The sequence below is a fragment of the Cariama cristata genome, unplaced genomic scaffold (assembly GCF_000690535.1).
Source record: "Cariama cristata isolate BGI_N322 unplaced genomic scaffold, ASM69053v1 scaffold2506, whole genome shotgun sequence".
NCBI classification, from domain to species: Eukaryota; Metazoa; Chordata; class Aves; order Cariamiformes; family Cariamidae; genus Cariama; species Cariama cristata.
This window is the reverse complement of record NW_009621347.1, coordinates 1,723-17,185: the sequence shown is the minus strand read 5'-3', so window position 1 is coordinate 17,185 and position 15,463 is coordinate 1,723. Positions and strand designations below refer to the sequence as shown.

The 15,463-nt window shown below is 37.0% G+C and overlaps 1 protein-coding gene across 1 annotated transcript in view; it reads right to left on the bottom strand.

Moving 5' to 3' along the window:
• The window catches only part of ANO10 (anoctamin 10), a gene marked incomplete at its 3' end in the record, with an annotated part of 81,290 nt that extends 66,439 nt beyond the window's left edge, over nt 1-14,851 (bottom strand). The window contains exons 1-8 of the mRNA XM_009701914.1: nt 14,713-14,851; nt 13,410-13,592; nt 11,294-11,428; nt 9,462-9,581; nt 6,201-6,770; nt 3,782-3,837; nt 2,193-2,267; nt 1,019-1,201 (exon numbers count right to left, since the gene is read on the bottom strand). Coding sequence (XP_009700216.1) covers nt 1,019-1,201; nt 2,193-2,267; nt 3,782-3,837; nt 6,201-6,770; nt 9,462-9,581; nt 11,294-11,428; nt 13,410-13,592; nt 14,713-14,851 — 1,461 coding nt within the window. The remainder of the gene's footprint in view (nt 1-1,018; nt 1,202-2,192; nt 2,268-3,781; nt 3,838-6,200; nt 6,771-9,461; nt 9,582-11,293; nt 11,429-13,409; nt 13,593-14,712) is intronic.
• Nucleotides 14,852-15,463: the final 612 nt, after the last annotated feature.

Sequence of the window (15,463 nt, the reverse complement as noted above, 5' to 3'; positions counted from 1 at the left end):
CTGCTGTGTTCTCCGCTGTAAGATAGACATGCTCTTTAAATCTATCTCCCTCCATATAAAATGTGGGAAATATCAGCCTTCCCAGAAGAATGCAAGCATTAACATTTGTATAGTTTTTCAATTGCCAAGGTAGTATTTCTTTGTCCTCTTCCCATTTCACGGCACTTTACGCAGGAAGAGAGGAACCTGATACAGTATTAATACCAAATTTCAAACTGCTATTCTCTACCTTTTACATAGAAGATACACTCTCTACATATAACTCTTATTCTGTCAAAGTATAAACCATACAATATGAAGACTCTTGTGACTATGCTTGCAGTATCTGATCAAGCAAGCTGTCAGTCATTCTGTAAGGCCTTAACATACACACTGACATCTACTTCGTCAATTCCTTTAGAACTGCGAGTAAAGAATTGCATGAAGTCTCTTAAAGACAATTAAAAATTGTACTGGGTAGGAGGTGGTCAGTAACAGAACTAAGACGACATGAATATCAAAGCTGTGGTTTCAAGAAGCAAGAGCTTCCAGCTGTACTATTGGTTGGAAGAGTTAGTCTCTTCTGCCCTCTCCATTTCTGGCCCCACTCAGACATGAGCGCACTCTCTCAGGCTACAGTTTGATAGTTCAAACTAGTATCACTGCAAAACTAAACCAACACACAAACAGCCTCCCCCTTCCCTATACGAGGCAACTTATCCCAGCAGCCTTTAGGCCACCCTTCAGATTTAGGGTGTATTACACAAATATTTCTTCTAGTGATACGGGATTAGGTAGCTCCAGACTCAGCTGTTCATTCCTACCCTCTCCTTCATTCTGGTGTAACTGGGATCCTGCACTGTATCAGCTTCTTGATCCACTGCACCATATAGCTGTATAAACATCACCTGCAAAGTTGATGAAGTGGGAAATAAGCTGCCAGGCCAGATAACCTGAAATATTTCAGGTTGCACTGGCTGATGTCTCTGTCAACTACAGCCCAGAAAACTTTTAACTCTTTTACAGTAGTAAAACGTACAAAATAGGTGCCCATTTCTTTCTCCAAGTTGACTTGTTCGACTAATGACAGGTCCGTATCTGTTTTCAGAGACCACATGCGTTTCTTCATCCTCCTCTTATGTCTCTTTTGGAGCCAGTAAGGAAGCAAGGATTCTACAAACTGATTAAGGATCTGCGAAGTTATCAGCAAAGTGGCCAAGCTCTTCATTTTTAAAAAAAAAAAAAAAAGGAAAAAAAAGAAAAAATTAATAGAACTGTGATAAACCTATGATCAATTCCAATTTTGTGCGTTCTAGTAACACTATAAGTTGTTATACTACGACAACAGAAGGTCAGTCTAACAAAACTAGCAATAGCATATGAAATGTATAGGTGTTCTAGTTGCCATTCTTTGCAATGCACTGAAAAGGTCAAAATAGATGTCTAAATATTCAGTGGATCTGGATGTATCTTGGAGACAGTACACAAAGCCCAATGAAGTGTAAAGATACACACTTATACACCAACGCCAATCACAGAGCTAAACAACGAACTTTTTTCTATTTTTCTTCTTCCTGCTTTTTACCTTAAAGTATAGGAAATGTCACAAATATCATATCTGGTATTGATATGTCAAGTGTTTTGCTAGAGATCTCTTTAGAGGAACAGAGATCTTGAGTTGAAGTTCTTGGGGTTTTTTTCATTGTATTTAGAGCAAAAATACTTTCCTTATACCTGATTTTCATCCATTTGAGTGCGAAAGATGTTAACAACAGAAAGCTGATTTAAAATACAAACTACAAATTATTTTTGCTTTTATTTATTCTCAGCTCCTCATTGTAGTCGTAAACTTAATCATGCTCCTATGCTCACGAGTCTTTCATTAATAACACTGCAGAGGAAATCATTTTCTAACATAAAGGAAAAGGAGGAAATGAAAGTTTTCCAGCCTCATCTGTGTGAGGGAATAATCAATTTATTTAAAAACAGTTCCTCATTTATACAGAGGGAAAGAATTTCTCCTCTCTGTTATGATTCTGCAACTGTGCTAGAGGAACTGAAATATGGAAGCTGGATTTCTAAGAAACATATATGAAACATATTCATTGTCAAGTTAATATTTTAGAAAAAAAATCAAAAACCAAATTCCTGCTTCAATTGATCCTTTATTTTCCCAGATTCATCAATATTCTGAAGATGTTCTTGGAACTCACCTGCCTCAAAAGCTTCATATCAACCAGCACAAAGGCAATATAGAAGAGAGATGCAAAACAATTCAAGAAGTTGAACTGTAAATAAAAATATTTGTTAGTAGTACTCAAGCAAAAGTTCAAATGCAGAATAATCTAACTTAACAGTTACCTTGACTAAATAGCTTCCATGCAGATGTAAACTGTTCATTAAAATTTTCTTTACCATTTTTAAAACTTAGGTCAGAAAAACCTCATTTTCAATAATGGTCTTATTCAGATTTTCATTTGACAAGCTTAATGCTTTCCTAAAGCACAGTATACAAAGGGAACTACAATTCAATTATGAAATGTGGACATTAAAAACACATCATCTTCTACTTAACTTTCATCTTTTGCCAGTTTCCCCATAGGTAACACAATAAAAGGGACATATTGATCTTAATTTAGGATAATGATTTTTTTCCCCTCAAAAAAAAAAGTACTTTCTCAAAATATGTGTTGGATGACATATCCCTCAATATGTACAACTGTTCCTCCATATATGTTAGTTGAGCTTTATGTTTGACCACTTCAAGAGGTTTTATAACCAAGAGAAATATTCCCTACTTCTAAAATGAGAAATAAATCACAGTATTGTACCTGAAAAATCATAATCAAGCTCTGACGTTTCCTACTTGCTATCAGTGCTAGAGCTCCTTTTTTTGGAGCTCAGGGACAATACAGATAATACTGGGAGTGCAGAAAGCCACTCACAGGGTGAAAGTGAAAATTGGCAGGGGGAGGCTTACATTTGACATTTCATAATTTTTTTAATTATTTTATATAAATTTCCTATGGGGAAAAAGAGATGGTGCTATTCTTTGAGAAAGGCAGAGGCAAACAATACATACAAGAGCTGTAGCTCTAGAGGTTACCAGTAACAGTAGGGTAACAAGCAGATTTTTTTTTTTAAAAAAAAAAGCACACTGACAGAGAAAAAAACAAAACAAAACAAAAAAGAACTCTGGAAAAAACGATCTTTTCAAAAAGGAAACAAGAAGATTAAGTCTCAAAATCAGCCAATCTTTACAACTGCTTTCGCTGAACATCTTATGTGGGAATTCACGATTTACAGTGCATTTCCTTAGAGCGAGTGTTGCATCTGGATAAACACCTAAAAGGGCAACCAAACACATATACATACACACAGAAAAGCTACTTGTTCAGAGCCACAAAGTAAACAGATCAGTATATACTATAAACTGCACAGGAGCAGACTGATGGACATGTATCTCCAGCCTCCTGACTGGTTGTCTGAATGTTAGTACAGGTGGAAGTTAATACATGAACTCTTTAAAATAGTTTGCCATAAAGAAAACTTACATATACAGAATCCTAGTGAAAGAATAAATCAATACAAGTGCAGTTCACCACTATAAAGAGAGTCATCTAAAACAGTCTAGCAGTTACTGCAACCACAACAGAAATCCTGTTTACTCTGATATTTGTGCTAGTATTTGGCCTTGAACAGAACTTTAGGTCAGTGAGGTAATCCTAGGAAAGCACTAATAAAACACATGACAAGTTCTCTTTCTAAATACTCTTAAAAGCTGCTTATACTACATACTTACCACTAAAACCTTCAGAATTAAATGATTCTGGTAAGAAGACTCCAGCCTGTGATTTTCTAAAATACCAACAAAATTATTGATTAACAAACAGCAGAAGCACCTATCATATACTAGACATTGCTATACAAAGAGTAAACAGACATTTTTCCTCCACCTAAAAATTACTTAACTAACAGTTTATGGGGAATAGTTCCTCCAACACTTTATGGCAAAAAGAATTTATACTGTACTAGTACCTCACCTAGCCTATGAAGCTAATTTAATGCACAATACTGACATACATATTTTTGGCTACAATTCTGGTATTTTTTCTACTGCAAAGGTTTTTTCTTTTACATCTTTCTTTCTCAGAAGAGCTGTCTTATAATAGAAAAAACACCCATCATTCTTAACATTTAATAAAACAAGCCCAGTTAATGGATTTTTTTTCAGCTGAAAACAATGCAAAACTAATTGGAATACATTATAAAAAATAACAAGACCAGATCTGATTCAAAACCAGTAAACACTCACAGAAATATTCCCATCCATCTCCAAGGAATGATCAGACGCTAAGCTCTAAAGCAAGACTAGAGTACATGAAGTTCAACAGACACATTACTCATTCTAAAATTAAGATTTTCAGTTCATTCAACTGTTAGAAGTCAATGTTTGAGGAAGGCTGGTTACTCGGGGGGAGGAAAGGGAAGTGAATGGGAGATTTCCCATTTCGTTTTGCTATTTTGTCAGATTGTATCTTTAAAGCCCTGGGTAAGCAGTTACCAAGAAGGCAGCACACTACCATGAGCTGTGTCAACAAGGCTGGAAGGAGACACCATCACCTACAGACCTTGCTCAGGACAAAACAGCAGAGTTCTGCCCTGATAGGGGCACAAAGTTGGGCCTGACACACAGAAGATGTGCTCAAGTGACTGAACGCAATTTTTTTTTTTTACTTTCAGCTTTCATGATAAATGGGTGCAAGAGGTGTGCCTAAAAATACCCCAGATTGTTTCCTATGCCTCGTCAATTTAGCTGTTTAAGTCAGATATTAGTTGAAAATATGCCACATGGGAGAGGGAAGTAGAACAGCCAGATGAGCCCTTCATCCTATTCACAGCATGGCAGCACAAACACATTGGATAGCACAGAAAAGACACAAGTTGTCAGTGTAGTGACTTACATAAATACTCTTGCTGCTGAATATGAAACATCATCTTAAAACCAAAAAAATTTGGGTTAAAAAAAAAAAAACTTGGGTTACCTGTTAAAGACATTTTAGTCTACCTGATCAACAGAACTAGGCATTTTGCATAAAGGCTTTTTCTTGCAGTATAGTGAAAAAAATGAAACAAAACAGTCAACTGAAACCTAGACATGAATTTAAAATCATTATTTAAATAAAATCCTTGAGCAGTCATAAAGAAATCAAGAAATTGCTTGCTTTCACTATTGCTACTGTCTAGTTGAATTAGCTGAGCAAATCATTTTGGCATGCATAACCAATCCCCACTTCACTTTTCATTCCACCTTCTGCATCAATCTCCTTTTTGCTTAATCTTTCTCAGGTTAATTCTCCGAGTCTCCAGCTTTAGTAACCTGGATTCTGTCCTGTAAACGTATCTCATATTGAGCTACACAAACCAGTTAACTCCCCGTTATCTTTATCTATTAACTTTGTCTGAAAGCAACTGCACATGTCTGTAGAAGTGCTAAAATTCAAAATAAACACTGACATTTCACTATCCTTATGTTAGGCTACAAAACATAAGGCCCAATCTGTTAAATAAGTCACAAGCACAAGGGAAAAAAAGGCAATCTATGATAACATTCCTCCTCTTCTGAGAGTGCCCAGAGGAAAATATTTTGATAGGGATGTGAAATCGCAGTCTTCGTTACATATACAGCATACACAAGCACTCTCACATTGCATTTGGTTAGTGGGTTTGGATTTTGTTCCATTATCTCAGTGCCTCCATCCTCTGCACAGATAGATCAGTAAACTAAGACCCAGGCTGTGGGTGTAACCTGCCAGGATAGTCCCTCCTGCCATCCACCTCTGAGGTCCCATCCTCATGATCTCACCTCATCCCTTTTGCCAGCACTACGGCTGGTACAGCCAAACAAAGAGCTAAATCAGGGAAAGGGGGACTTCTGCACCAAAGACAGAGAGAAGCCAAGGAGGAAGGCAGGATCACCCCTTCTGATGGCATGCTAGACTTAGAGCAAGTTAAACCATATGTGAAACCGTAGTCTCAGAACATTCGAAACAAATGTAAGAAGTTAAAATGGCCGTCTCTCTTACCTCACAGTAAAAATCTACTTCAGGAAATTTCTTCAGCATTCCATTGAACAAAAACTCACAGTAACGTATTCTACAACGAAACAAACTCTAAACATCTGGGATTCTAACTTCAAGGAAGAATAAAGAACTTCTTACCCCACGATGTTAAGAACTCAGCAGCATACCGATAAATACGGTTCATAATTTCAATCACAACAGCATATATGATACTGGGCACAAAGAGCATCAAGCTGCTGAAGTTAGACTCATTCTCTTCATGATAATCCAGAGCCCACCGTTCCAAGTCAAAGTAAATCATCATCACGTACAGTGAGAAGTAGAGGCAAAGGCACACAAATGGTAAGGACACCAGATAAATCCGCATCTGTCTCTTAACACTCGAGTACACCGGTTCCTCCCTCCCAGTGATGGGATTGATACCCAGGACACCATGGAAGCCTGGTCTTGGCTCTTCGAACTGTCGTTTCATCAACAGCGTCCCCCAACGATATGTCATGATGGCGCAAATCCGCTTCCAAACTTCCAATATCACCGTGGACCAGAGTAGATTGAACGTGGCAAACATCACATATTTGTCATAGTCTTCCCATGCAAATACATAATAAGGAATCCCGATGACAGCCATTGGAATCAAAGCAAACGTGAAGTATTCTAAGAAGCCAAAGTAGAGAGCAATGGTTTCGCCAAAGTAGCTGCGTATCTCGTCTGCAGAGAAAAATGAATCCATTAAGACGACACTTGTCAAGTTTGATATTATACTGACATCTATGTTTTTACATGAACACCTTGGATCAAATTTATTTCTAAATAACACAAATAATACTATTGCGTTTTTGTTCCTCATCCCACGTTTCAAAAACACAGAAGGTTATTTGAATTATTTTTTTTTACTTTACATATATACACACACATAAACATAGATACATATATTCAGACATTAGAGAAGACAAACATCTCAATAGTTACCATAACAACATCAGATATCCAGAGGGGAAAAGAAAAACACACAAACAAAACAAAGAACCCAAAACTAAAAAAAATAGCATTCTTGAACACAGAATCTATCAATGAATGCCTAGGATTGCACAGAAGACATCTGGTGTAATAAAAAGCAAATTTTAACAGCAAGTTAACACCTAGTTTCTGAAGTTTCTCACTGGCATATGTACACCTGGGAAACAAAATTGTTTCAGCCTGCTCCGGGCCAAAAAGGCTTAGTTGGGCTTTGCCAGCCCTCAAGGAACTAAAGGAATAGATGGAAAGGTATATTGAAATCTTAAACTTATGTCAGATAGCACACCCAGGCTGAGACATTCCCTTCAGCAGAAAATCGATAGATGAAATACACACTTGCTGTACTCACCAAGGCTGTCTGCTCAGGTGTTACAAAGACCTGAGAAGTACACTACTAATAGATATACTTCATGACAGATGTATTACCTCCAAGAAGACAAGATCTCACTTATCTTACTACTAACAAAAAAAGTAGGAGTAGTATTCAACATGATCTAGAAATGGCACCACGTAATAAGATATAAAAATGCCTAGCAAACTGTGTTTAGAATGCTGAAATCTGTTTTATCTTTGCTTGCTTGGAAGACCAGATTGCTTGTATGCCACTGCTATGCATTTACCAGCTTAACAAAACAGCCATGACATCGTGACCTCTGAATTGACGCCCTAAACGTACTCTCCATAACATGACTAGCACATCAAAACCTCATGTGCAATACCAGAATATTCTTACAGTTTATTGTTTATAAAACACTACAGAAGAAGTTCACAATTGCCAACCAGCTCAGTCTCTGAAAGCAAGAAGGCAAGGCAAACAGACAGGAGAATCAGCAGTCCACTATCCCCCTCAAACAAAAATCTATTAATGAATAAAAGTTCCAGTGTAGGTCATTAGCATCATTTCACACGCCAAACGCACAACATGAAAGATATCCCTAAATTAGTACATACATAACAAGGTTCCTGGGATTTACTTTGAAATTTTAGGTATTCAAGGTCAGTCAAGAAAACCCCTCCCTTGCATAAACAAAAAGACAAGCACACAATAAGACCCCTAACACAATACTCTGGAGGCTGACATTATCAAGCCAGATCTTTAACTTCCTGTAGCTCAAGAATCTCAAGCAACTGCAAGACCCAGAGATTAATAGAGGCAAACTGCCAAAGGTTTATTTTCTTGTTTTTAAGTAAAGTATCAAGCCAGATCTTTAACTTCCTGTAGCTCAAGAATCTCAAGCAACTGCAAGACCCAGAGATTAATAATGAGGCAAACTGCCAAATGTTTATTTTCTTGTTTTTAAAAAAGTAAAGTTTACAGGTTTAGAATCCAGAACTTAACTTTCCACATTGCCAGACTAAAAATTCTTTTCATTTTAAGCTTATTCAGTGTGTAAGATATGCTCAAGTGATGCTGGCACGCACCAACATACAGTCTACAGACAATGAATTTAAAACAAACAGTTGTAAGCACACTTGTGATATGCCTACAACTCAAAACAGCTTCAGGGAATTTCAGACATTGAGGAGCTTTCCTGTCAAGAATCAGTTTGAGAAAACAGTCTTGGCTTGGTTGATGACTGCTTTACAGATGGGTGGGGAGAATTTGTGATGTGCAGACTGTTACTACACACAAGCTTGCAAACACTGAATCTGCAGGCTCTGAGCCACCACCAATTTTGCAAGTCTTGAATCGTTTCAGGAGGTTACACAGGACACGCCAAAAGAGGAAAAACTTGGTAAAAAAAGCAATGGTCTAATTTCAACACTTCATGTTCAATGATCACAGTTCAAATGCTGAGCCTCTGAACTGGCCCGCAGCTCCAATTTGGAAACTGTGACCAAAGGCCTATATACAGAACTCCTGCAGCCACAAGAAATAAAATCAAGAGAAAGCAGTCCGCACATCCAGCACTTCACTCCAGAACAGTTGTATTGCGAGTCATTATAGCAAAAGATTATCCTACAGCCATCTTAGAATCAAAGAGAATTAAATGAAGAGACCTCAACTGCGCGTGTCAACAAGTCTGGAAACGTGGATGCTTCTTTAACTACAGCCTAAGCCACCCTGTTGATTCCAAGACCAGTTAAAGCAAGGCTGGGTAAAACAAGGACAATGGCCAACAAAGCAACTTGGGCAGAAGGGCAATGTTAGAGGAAGTGAAATGCAACGGGTCATAGGGGACGTGAAAAGGTAAACTCTTAGTGAAACAACAGGCTTCTTGGTATAACACTTACCTGCCACCCAGGAGTTTCACTACTATAGAGGCTAAATGCTGCAGCAGAAGTTAGGAAGAACCCTTGGTCTTCTCACACAAACTGAAGAGAAAACTTCTCCAGGAGAAACCCTGAACTTGATTTGTACTGGAGTAAGTGTTCACATACCTAAAGGTTGATAGCCAACTTTCACTCGGCCATACCAGCTGTGACGGAGCTTTTTCAACTCTTCTCTATCATGCAGTGGGAAAATCTGAACTAGAATACCACTAGTCAATAATCTTCTCACTAGAAGGAAAAAGAAAAAAAGGTACCTAGTACCCCTTCAAAGGACAGAGAAGTTGATATAAGCAAACAGGTTACATTATGTACTTAGGAAGCCTGAAGTTCCTCTGAAATAAATTTAGCATTTAAATCCTAAAACCAATTAAATTGTCTGCATGTTAGCTAAAAATTATTCATCACAGAGAGTAGTTCTACCTATTCCTACAAAGACTGTGCTGTCCACTGGAAGAGAAAGAGTAACCTTTTTACAACTATTAACTATTCCATAGGTTTGCAATACAATTAGTTGCAGCTTGAACAACAAAAAGTGCTACAGGTCAGAAGTGAAATGTTGTGTGTAGCTTTTTGGGAAAGGTCTGGCTTCTGCCTTTGAGCAAAGAACAGCATAACAAATCAAACTGACATAGCAAAACCAAAACAAAACACTCAAGTGAAGAGCCATTGCTGTGTTAATTATGGGAAAGATACTAAAAAACATTTCTGAATTATCAATTTACACTAATTCATAAATTACAACATATCTTCTATGCAAACAAACCAAATAGTCCACAATTCGTATTTAACTTTATGGAAAGCAATACTACCCGTGCGGATAAACAATTAACAAACTGCTCTGGAAGCTACAACCATAGAAATATTAAAAAAGAAAGTAAATTCATAAAGAGGTGATGCACTAGAAGTTGTGTGATACTTTTTTACCGTTTCCCATCAGCATCTACTTGACACAACTAGAAAAAAACTTTAACTATATAAAAAATTACCAATTTAAACTCATCTGACATCTACATTTATTTACATTTCTTGAACCACTGATATGCACAGATCTTTCTTTGATGACCAACTCTTATGAATAAAGACAGTGTTATTAAAAGAACATACAAATATTAAGATAAATTCTTCTAAGAAACTGTAGCACCTCTGCCAATGACCTAGTTCCAGCTACCATAAAAATAGCACTAGCTCTCATTGCTTCTTTCTCTGACGAAAAGGAAAAGCTCTTGAAGCAAAGACGAGAATAAATGAAATCAAATTAATGAAATAAAACTTCCTTCCTTCATATTGTGAAAATTATAGCTCTGGCACAATCTTACTCATTCCAGTATTTTTATATGGAGACAATCTGAGTGTATCATTATCTAATTTTTTAAAAACAAATATTTTTGGTACTAATCATAAAAATAATGGATGACATCAATACACGTGAAAATTCTCCAACTGAAAAAGCACATAAGGCCAGAGTCTCAGCCTCCCAGAAAGGCTCAGGACGGAAGGGTCTATGGAAGTAAATTGGCCCAACTTCCCACTAAAATTAGGTCCAGCTTAAATTGGGCTGCTCAAGGCCTTGTCTAGTAAAGATCTCAAAGTCTCTCAGGACAGAGTTACTCCACCCTGTGTGAATTGGCTTGCACACCAGGTGAAGATCCCACTTTTCGGGACAACACAGCCTCTCTAAAACCCTGTTGCAATGTTTGATTACCCTCATTGTGAAAAGCATTTTCTCAGTATCTATTCAGAACTTCTCTTGTTGCATTGTGCATCCTTTGCCTCTTGTCTTATCACTGTGGAGCCGTGAGAAAAAAAAAGTTGATTAAAAACAGTGGGACTGTAATGTCTGAAGGATTTGTCTTCATTGCAGGAAAATTAAGGAGTTTTTCACCATGAACACTATCCTACATCAACACAGAGAGTTACAGGTCACAAACTACGTTGCTTACCAATCGATTTTCCTGGATACAGCTTTGCCTGAGGATATCCAGGGATCATTTTTTCATCTTTAGCTCTCAAATTTTCGAGTTCATGCTTGATGATGTACTGACATTCTGCCATTGTAAGGAAACTGTGATTGTCATCTAAATCAAAAAGAAGGTAGCATGAAATTGTTCAGCATAGGAAGACAAACCTGGCAGTACCTAACTATCAAAAATGGCCAGAATCAGAAAAAAATTAAAATTATGCAACAATTGCTGCCAACCAACATCCACTAGCAAAAACTCCACTTTTAAAAAAAAAAACATCTTGGGAAGAAGTTCTCTAACTGGCATATGTCAGTCACTGCATTTTTGACTACCAAGTGAACTAAGATAACAAATCACTCAAGAGACAAAGACACCCCTGAAGTACTAATGGCTGGAGGCTGGGATAGTACAACAGCGAGTACTACATACTCTTGCCCTGCTGAGAGACTCTTTAGCCAAACAGCAGGTGCCTGTCTCAGAATCTCCATACCCCTTTCTGCCATACAGTTCCTGAACTTATTTTCATCACTATGAAAATACTAAGATGTCAGGCCAAATCTCCTTTTCAGTAAGTATTTCACCCCAAATATCACAGTCTCTTGCTCTTTATTGCCCATACAACAAAACGATACGCCATTTGAGACAACTAGTTCTGATAAAAATACAGAAATAAGGTAAAACAATAAGAAACCTTTCCAAAAATCCCAAACTTTGAAGAGTTACAGCAACAAACCTATTGTCAACCCTATCAATTTATCATCAAGGAAACAGAGTCTGATTTCCTTGAGATAACAACCGCTGGATTATTTTTCTCCCCTTAGGAATAAGAAACCATAGGGATGGTCCTAAATATGCTAAGTAAGAAGCTAAAACAGCAACAAATCTCTAATACAAAGAATAAGAACACATTATCAGTTAAATTTGGGAACCAGAAATATTAGTAAGACAACACAGGCTCCATGGTTTCTTTTGCAGAGGACACATTTTTCACCTCATCTAAGCATAGTCAACTATTTCATCCTCTGACCAGATCTGGACAAAACAAAAATTATATTAGTAATTCAAAACAGAAAGAAGACCAGGAGAGACAGCAAAAATTATCTTTTAGATTTACAGTAGTTGGAGTTCCAGCTACTACTACAGAATCTGTTAGCAATGACAGATTAGCAGTAAGAATGTAAATGCATGAAACAAACAGAAACAGCACCTTTGCAACTGACAATTCTTCTCAAAGCTTCCCAATTTTAGGAAAGCAAGGTCACAAAACAAAAGACATTGCAACAGTTATTGCACACAGCAACAGTGTTGAATAAACTGGCATCAAACAAACAACAAAACTCAACTTTATTACTGTTTCAGACAGGCCCAAGAACCTTTATATTGAAAATGTGGTGAAAGGCATCACCGAAACAGGCACATGAAAAGTATTAGTAAGACTAAGCTGGAACTCCAATATTTACCTGGAGAGCAAAATCCGTTCTGCCACTGCAGGGGGGGCGTTAAATACCTTACAGGTAGCACATTTAAAGGAAAATGTTACTGTGTTAGGGTCTCCTCAAAATAGAAGAGGAAAAGGATTTTTCTAATCATGCCCAAATTCCACTGAAGGGGTCTGTAGTTTTATATAATTATTTAATTCTGTTTGCTGTGTAAATGTAATAGAGCAAAATGTTTCTATTTTCTCAAGCTTACTGTAAGATAATAAGCCTCAGAACTGGCTCACAGAAATTAAACTGCTATGTTAATTCATAACACTGGCTGTTAATCTTGCACTCATGTTTACATATCAACTCTTTTCTCTTATTTTCAGCAAAAAATCTTTCATACAAATAAGAGACTATTTGGACCATACAAAAGCATAAAGTAAAACACAAGTAAAAACTGAAAGCCATGTGAAAGAAAAAAAAAATAATTTCATAATATGATCTAAATTTCCATAGGTAAAAATGAGTATTCTTTCCATGGCAGCTTCTTCCTATTTCTGTTCACTGTCATCATTCCAAGGAATAGAATCCCCATGAAAAGTTTAGCAGTGTAATTGCTTATAATCTTTAGCCACAGTTTTGCAATGAAAAAGACCCCTAAAATTGCTTACCTGCAAAATCTTTGCAAGTTTTTCTACTGCTGTATGTAAAAGTTCTCATTGAGTTATCGTTACATTCCTTCACCAAACCCACAGTTTCAGCTCCCAGCAACAGCCTTAAGTGGGAAGCTCCAACTAGATAAATATTTTCATCTCCATTTTCTGTGACCAATGGTTTAACCAGCAGTTGTGCACCTTTGAAGTAAAGACATAAAAATTACATCTCAAAAACCTAGCACTTAGCATTCATCATATTGGACCTAGTTATCAGGAATGTTGAAGCTGCATCTTTTTAAGGGCACAAAGAATTAAGGCTCCAACAGCCACCTGACATGTGGCGGTCAGAATTCTGCAGGTTACCTCCGGTTTAGTCCTGTTTCTGTGGAAGCGCTCACAGACAGTGAACTGGAACAATGGGTACAGTTTGGATTTACTCCCCTAATGCTGACATCGTGTGAGCAATCAGTGCTTCTGCAAACAGTCCCACTCGTTTTAAGGACACTTTTGAAACAGAAACATCCCCGATTTATCTAACAGAGGCCTGAAAGCAAGTTTGCAGTCACAAGTCCAATAGCCACGGAAATATTACTGACCATAAGATACAAGCTACAACAGCCATAAATAATGCTTTTCTAAAAAATGTGGGGAAAAAAATCATCTAAGGAATTACAAATCAATTATCCTAATTTCAATTTCTGGAAGTATACTAAAATGAGTAATGAAGTATTGTCTTTGTAAGAGCCTACAAGCTAGCAAAAAGATAATTAAAATTCAACAGGAATTTATCGACATTAAATTGCTTCCTGCTAACTTAACTTCATTCTACAACATGGTATCCAGTCTTGCGGACAGCATACTAGATGTGATGTGTCTTCATTTTGGCAAGGCTTACAATGTTCTCATAAGCAACAAGAGAAGCATGCTGTAGACAATTAATATAAAAACTGGTATCAAAACTATGTTGAAAGATAGGTTATCAGGGTTTCACTGCAAAAACAGAAGGATTCTAGAGTTCAACAGGTATGTGACCTTAAGCCAATATTTTCATTAATAACTGGGTTTAACAGGGTTCAGTTATCTCATTTTCACGACACCAGCATAAAGCTCTACTCTTACATAAAATTAAGCAACTTCAAAAATGCAAAATGGAGTGGGATAATTAAGCAATAATTAATAAAAAATAATAATAATAAAAAAATAAACTAAGCAATATTTAAACCACAAATTATCTGGAAACTAATTTTCTCTAAGTCTTCATATTATGACGACAGCCAATTTGATTTCAAAGCGTTACAGAAGGTCATACTGTACTCACCTCCGTTTGCTTTTTTGTCCACAATTCGTTTAGTGAACCATTTTATGGTTTCCTCTTTGGTGCCTTTTGCAAGCTCAATTACCACCAGAGGCCTGAAGTTAGGCTCAGAAGTATCCAAGAAAGACCAGCTTTCTGCCATCTTTTGAGAGCTTGCTAAGTATAAAAACAAAACAAAAATGCCAGTGTTAAAAAAATATTTGGTATCAATCTAAAAACCACAAAACTTTACTACACTGAGTTACCTATGTCTGTGCTTAACAAAGTGGCACATGCCCATTTTTTCTGTGGATCTACTGGAAAGAGCACTGTGAGTAACCTCTCCAGTTGTCACTTGGCAAGATGCTACTAGTCTTTGGTGGCATTTACATCCTACTCTCTAAGTAGGAAAATTGTTCTTGCTATGTATAGCAAAGTAGTAGCGACGAGAAAGCAAATAAATCCATTAAAACAAAGTAATAAGGAGAAACTATGATCAAAACCAACAGCTTGCAACTTCCTACAGTGTATATGTCAGCAAACGAAAACATTAACAGAAGAGAACATTAGTCAAACATATCTAAAACTACTAAGATTCTCCTGCTAAGAGTGTGCAAACACATTATACATTTAAGGAGGAACCTTCTCAGTTAATCTTGTGAAGCTTCAACCGTACCAAGCAATCTTATATCACCTTGGGTAGGTGAGCAGGATACCTATCATACCGATAGGCAAATTATGCACAAAGCACTTCAATGACTTGTTGAAAGATATA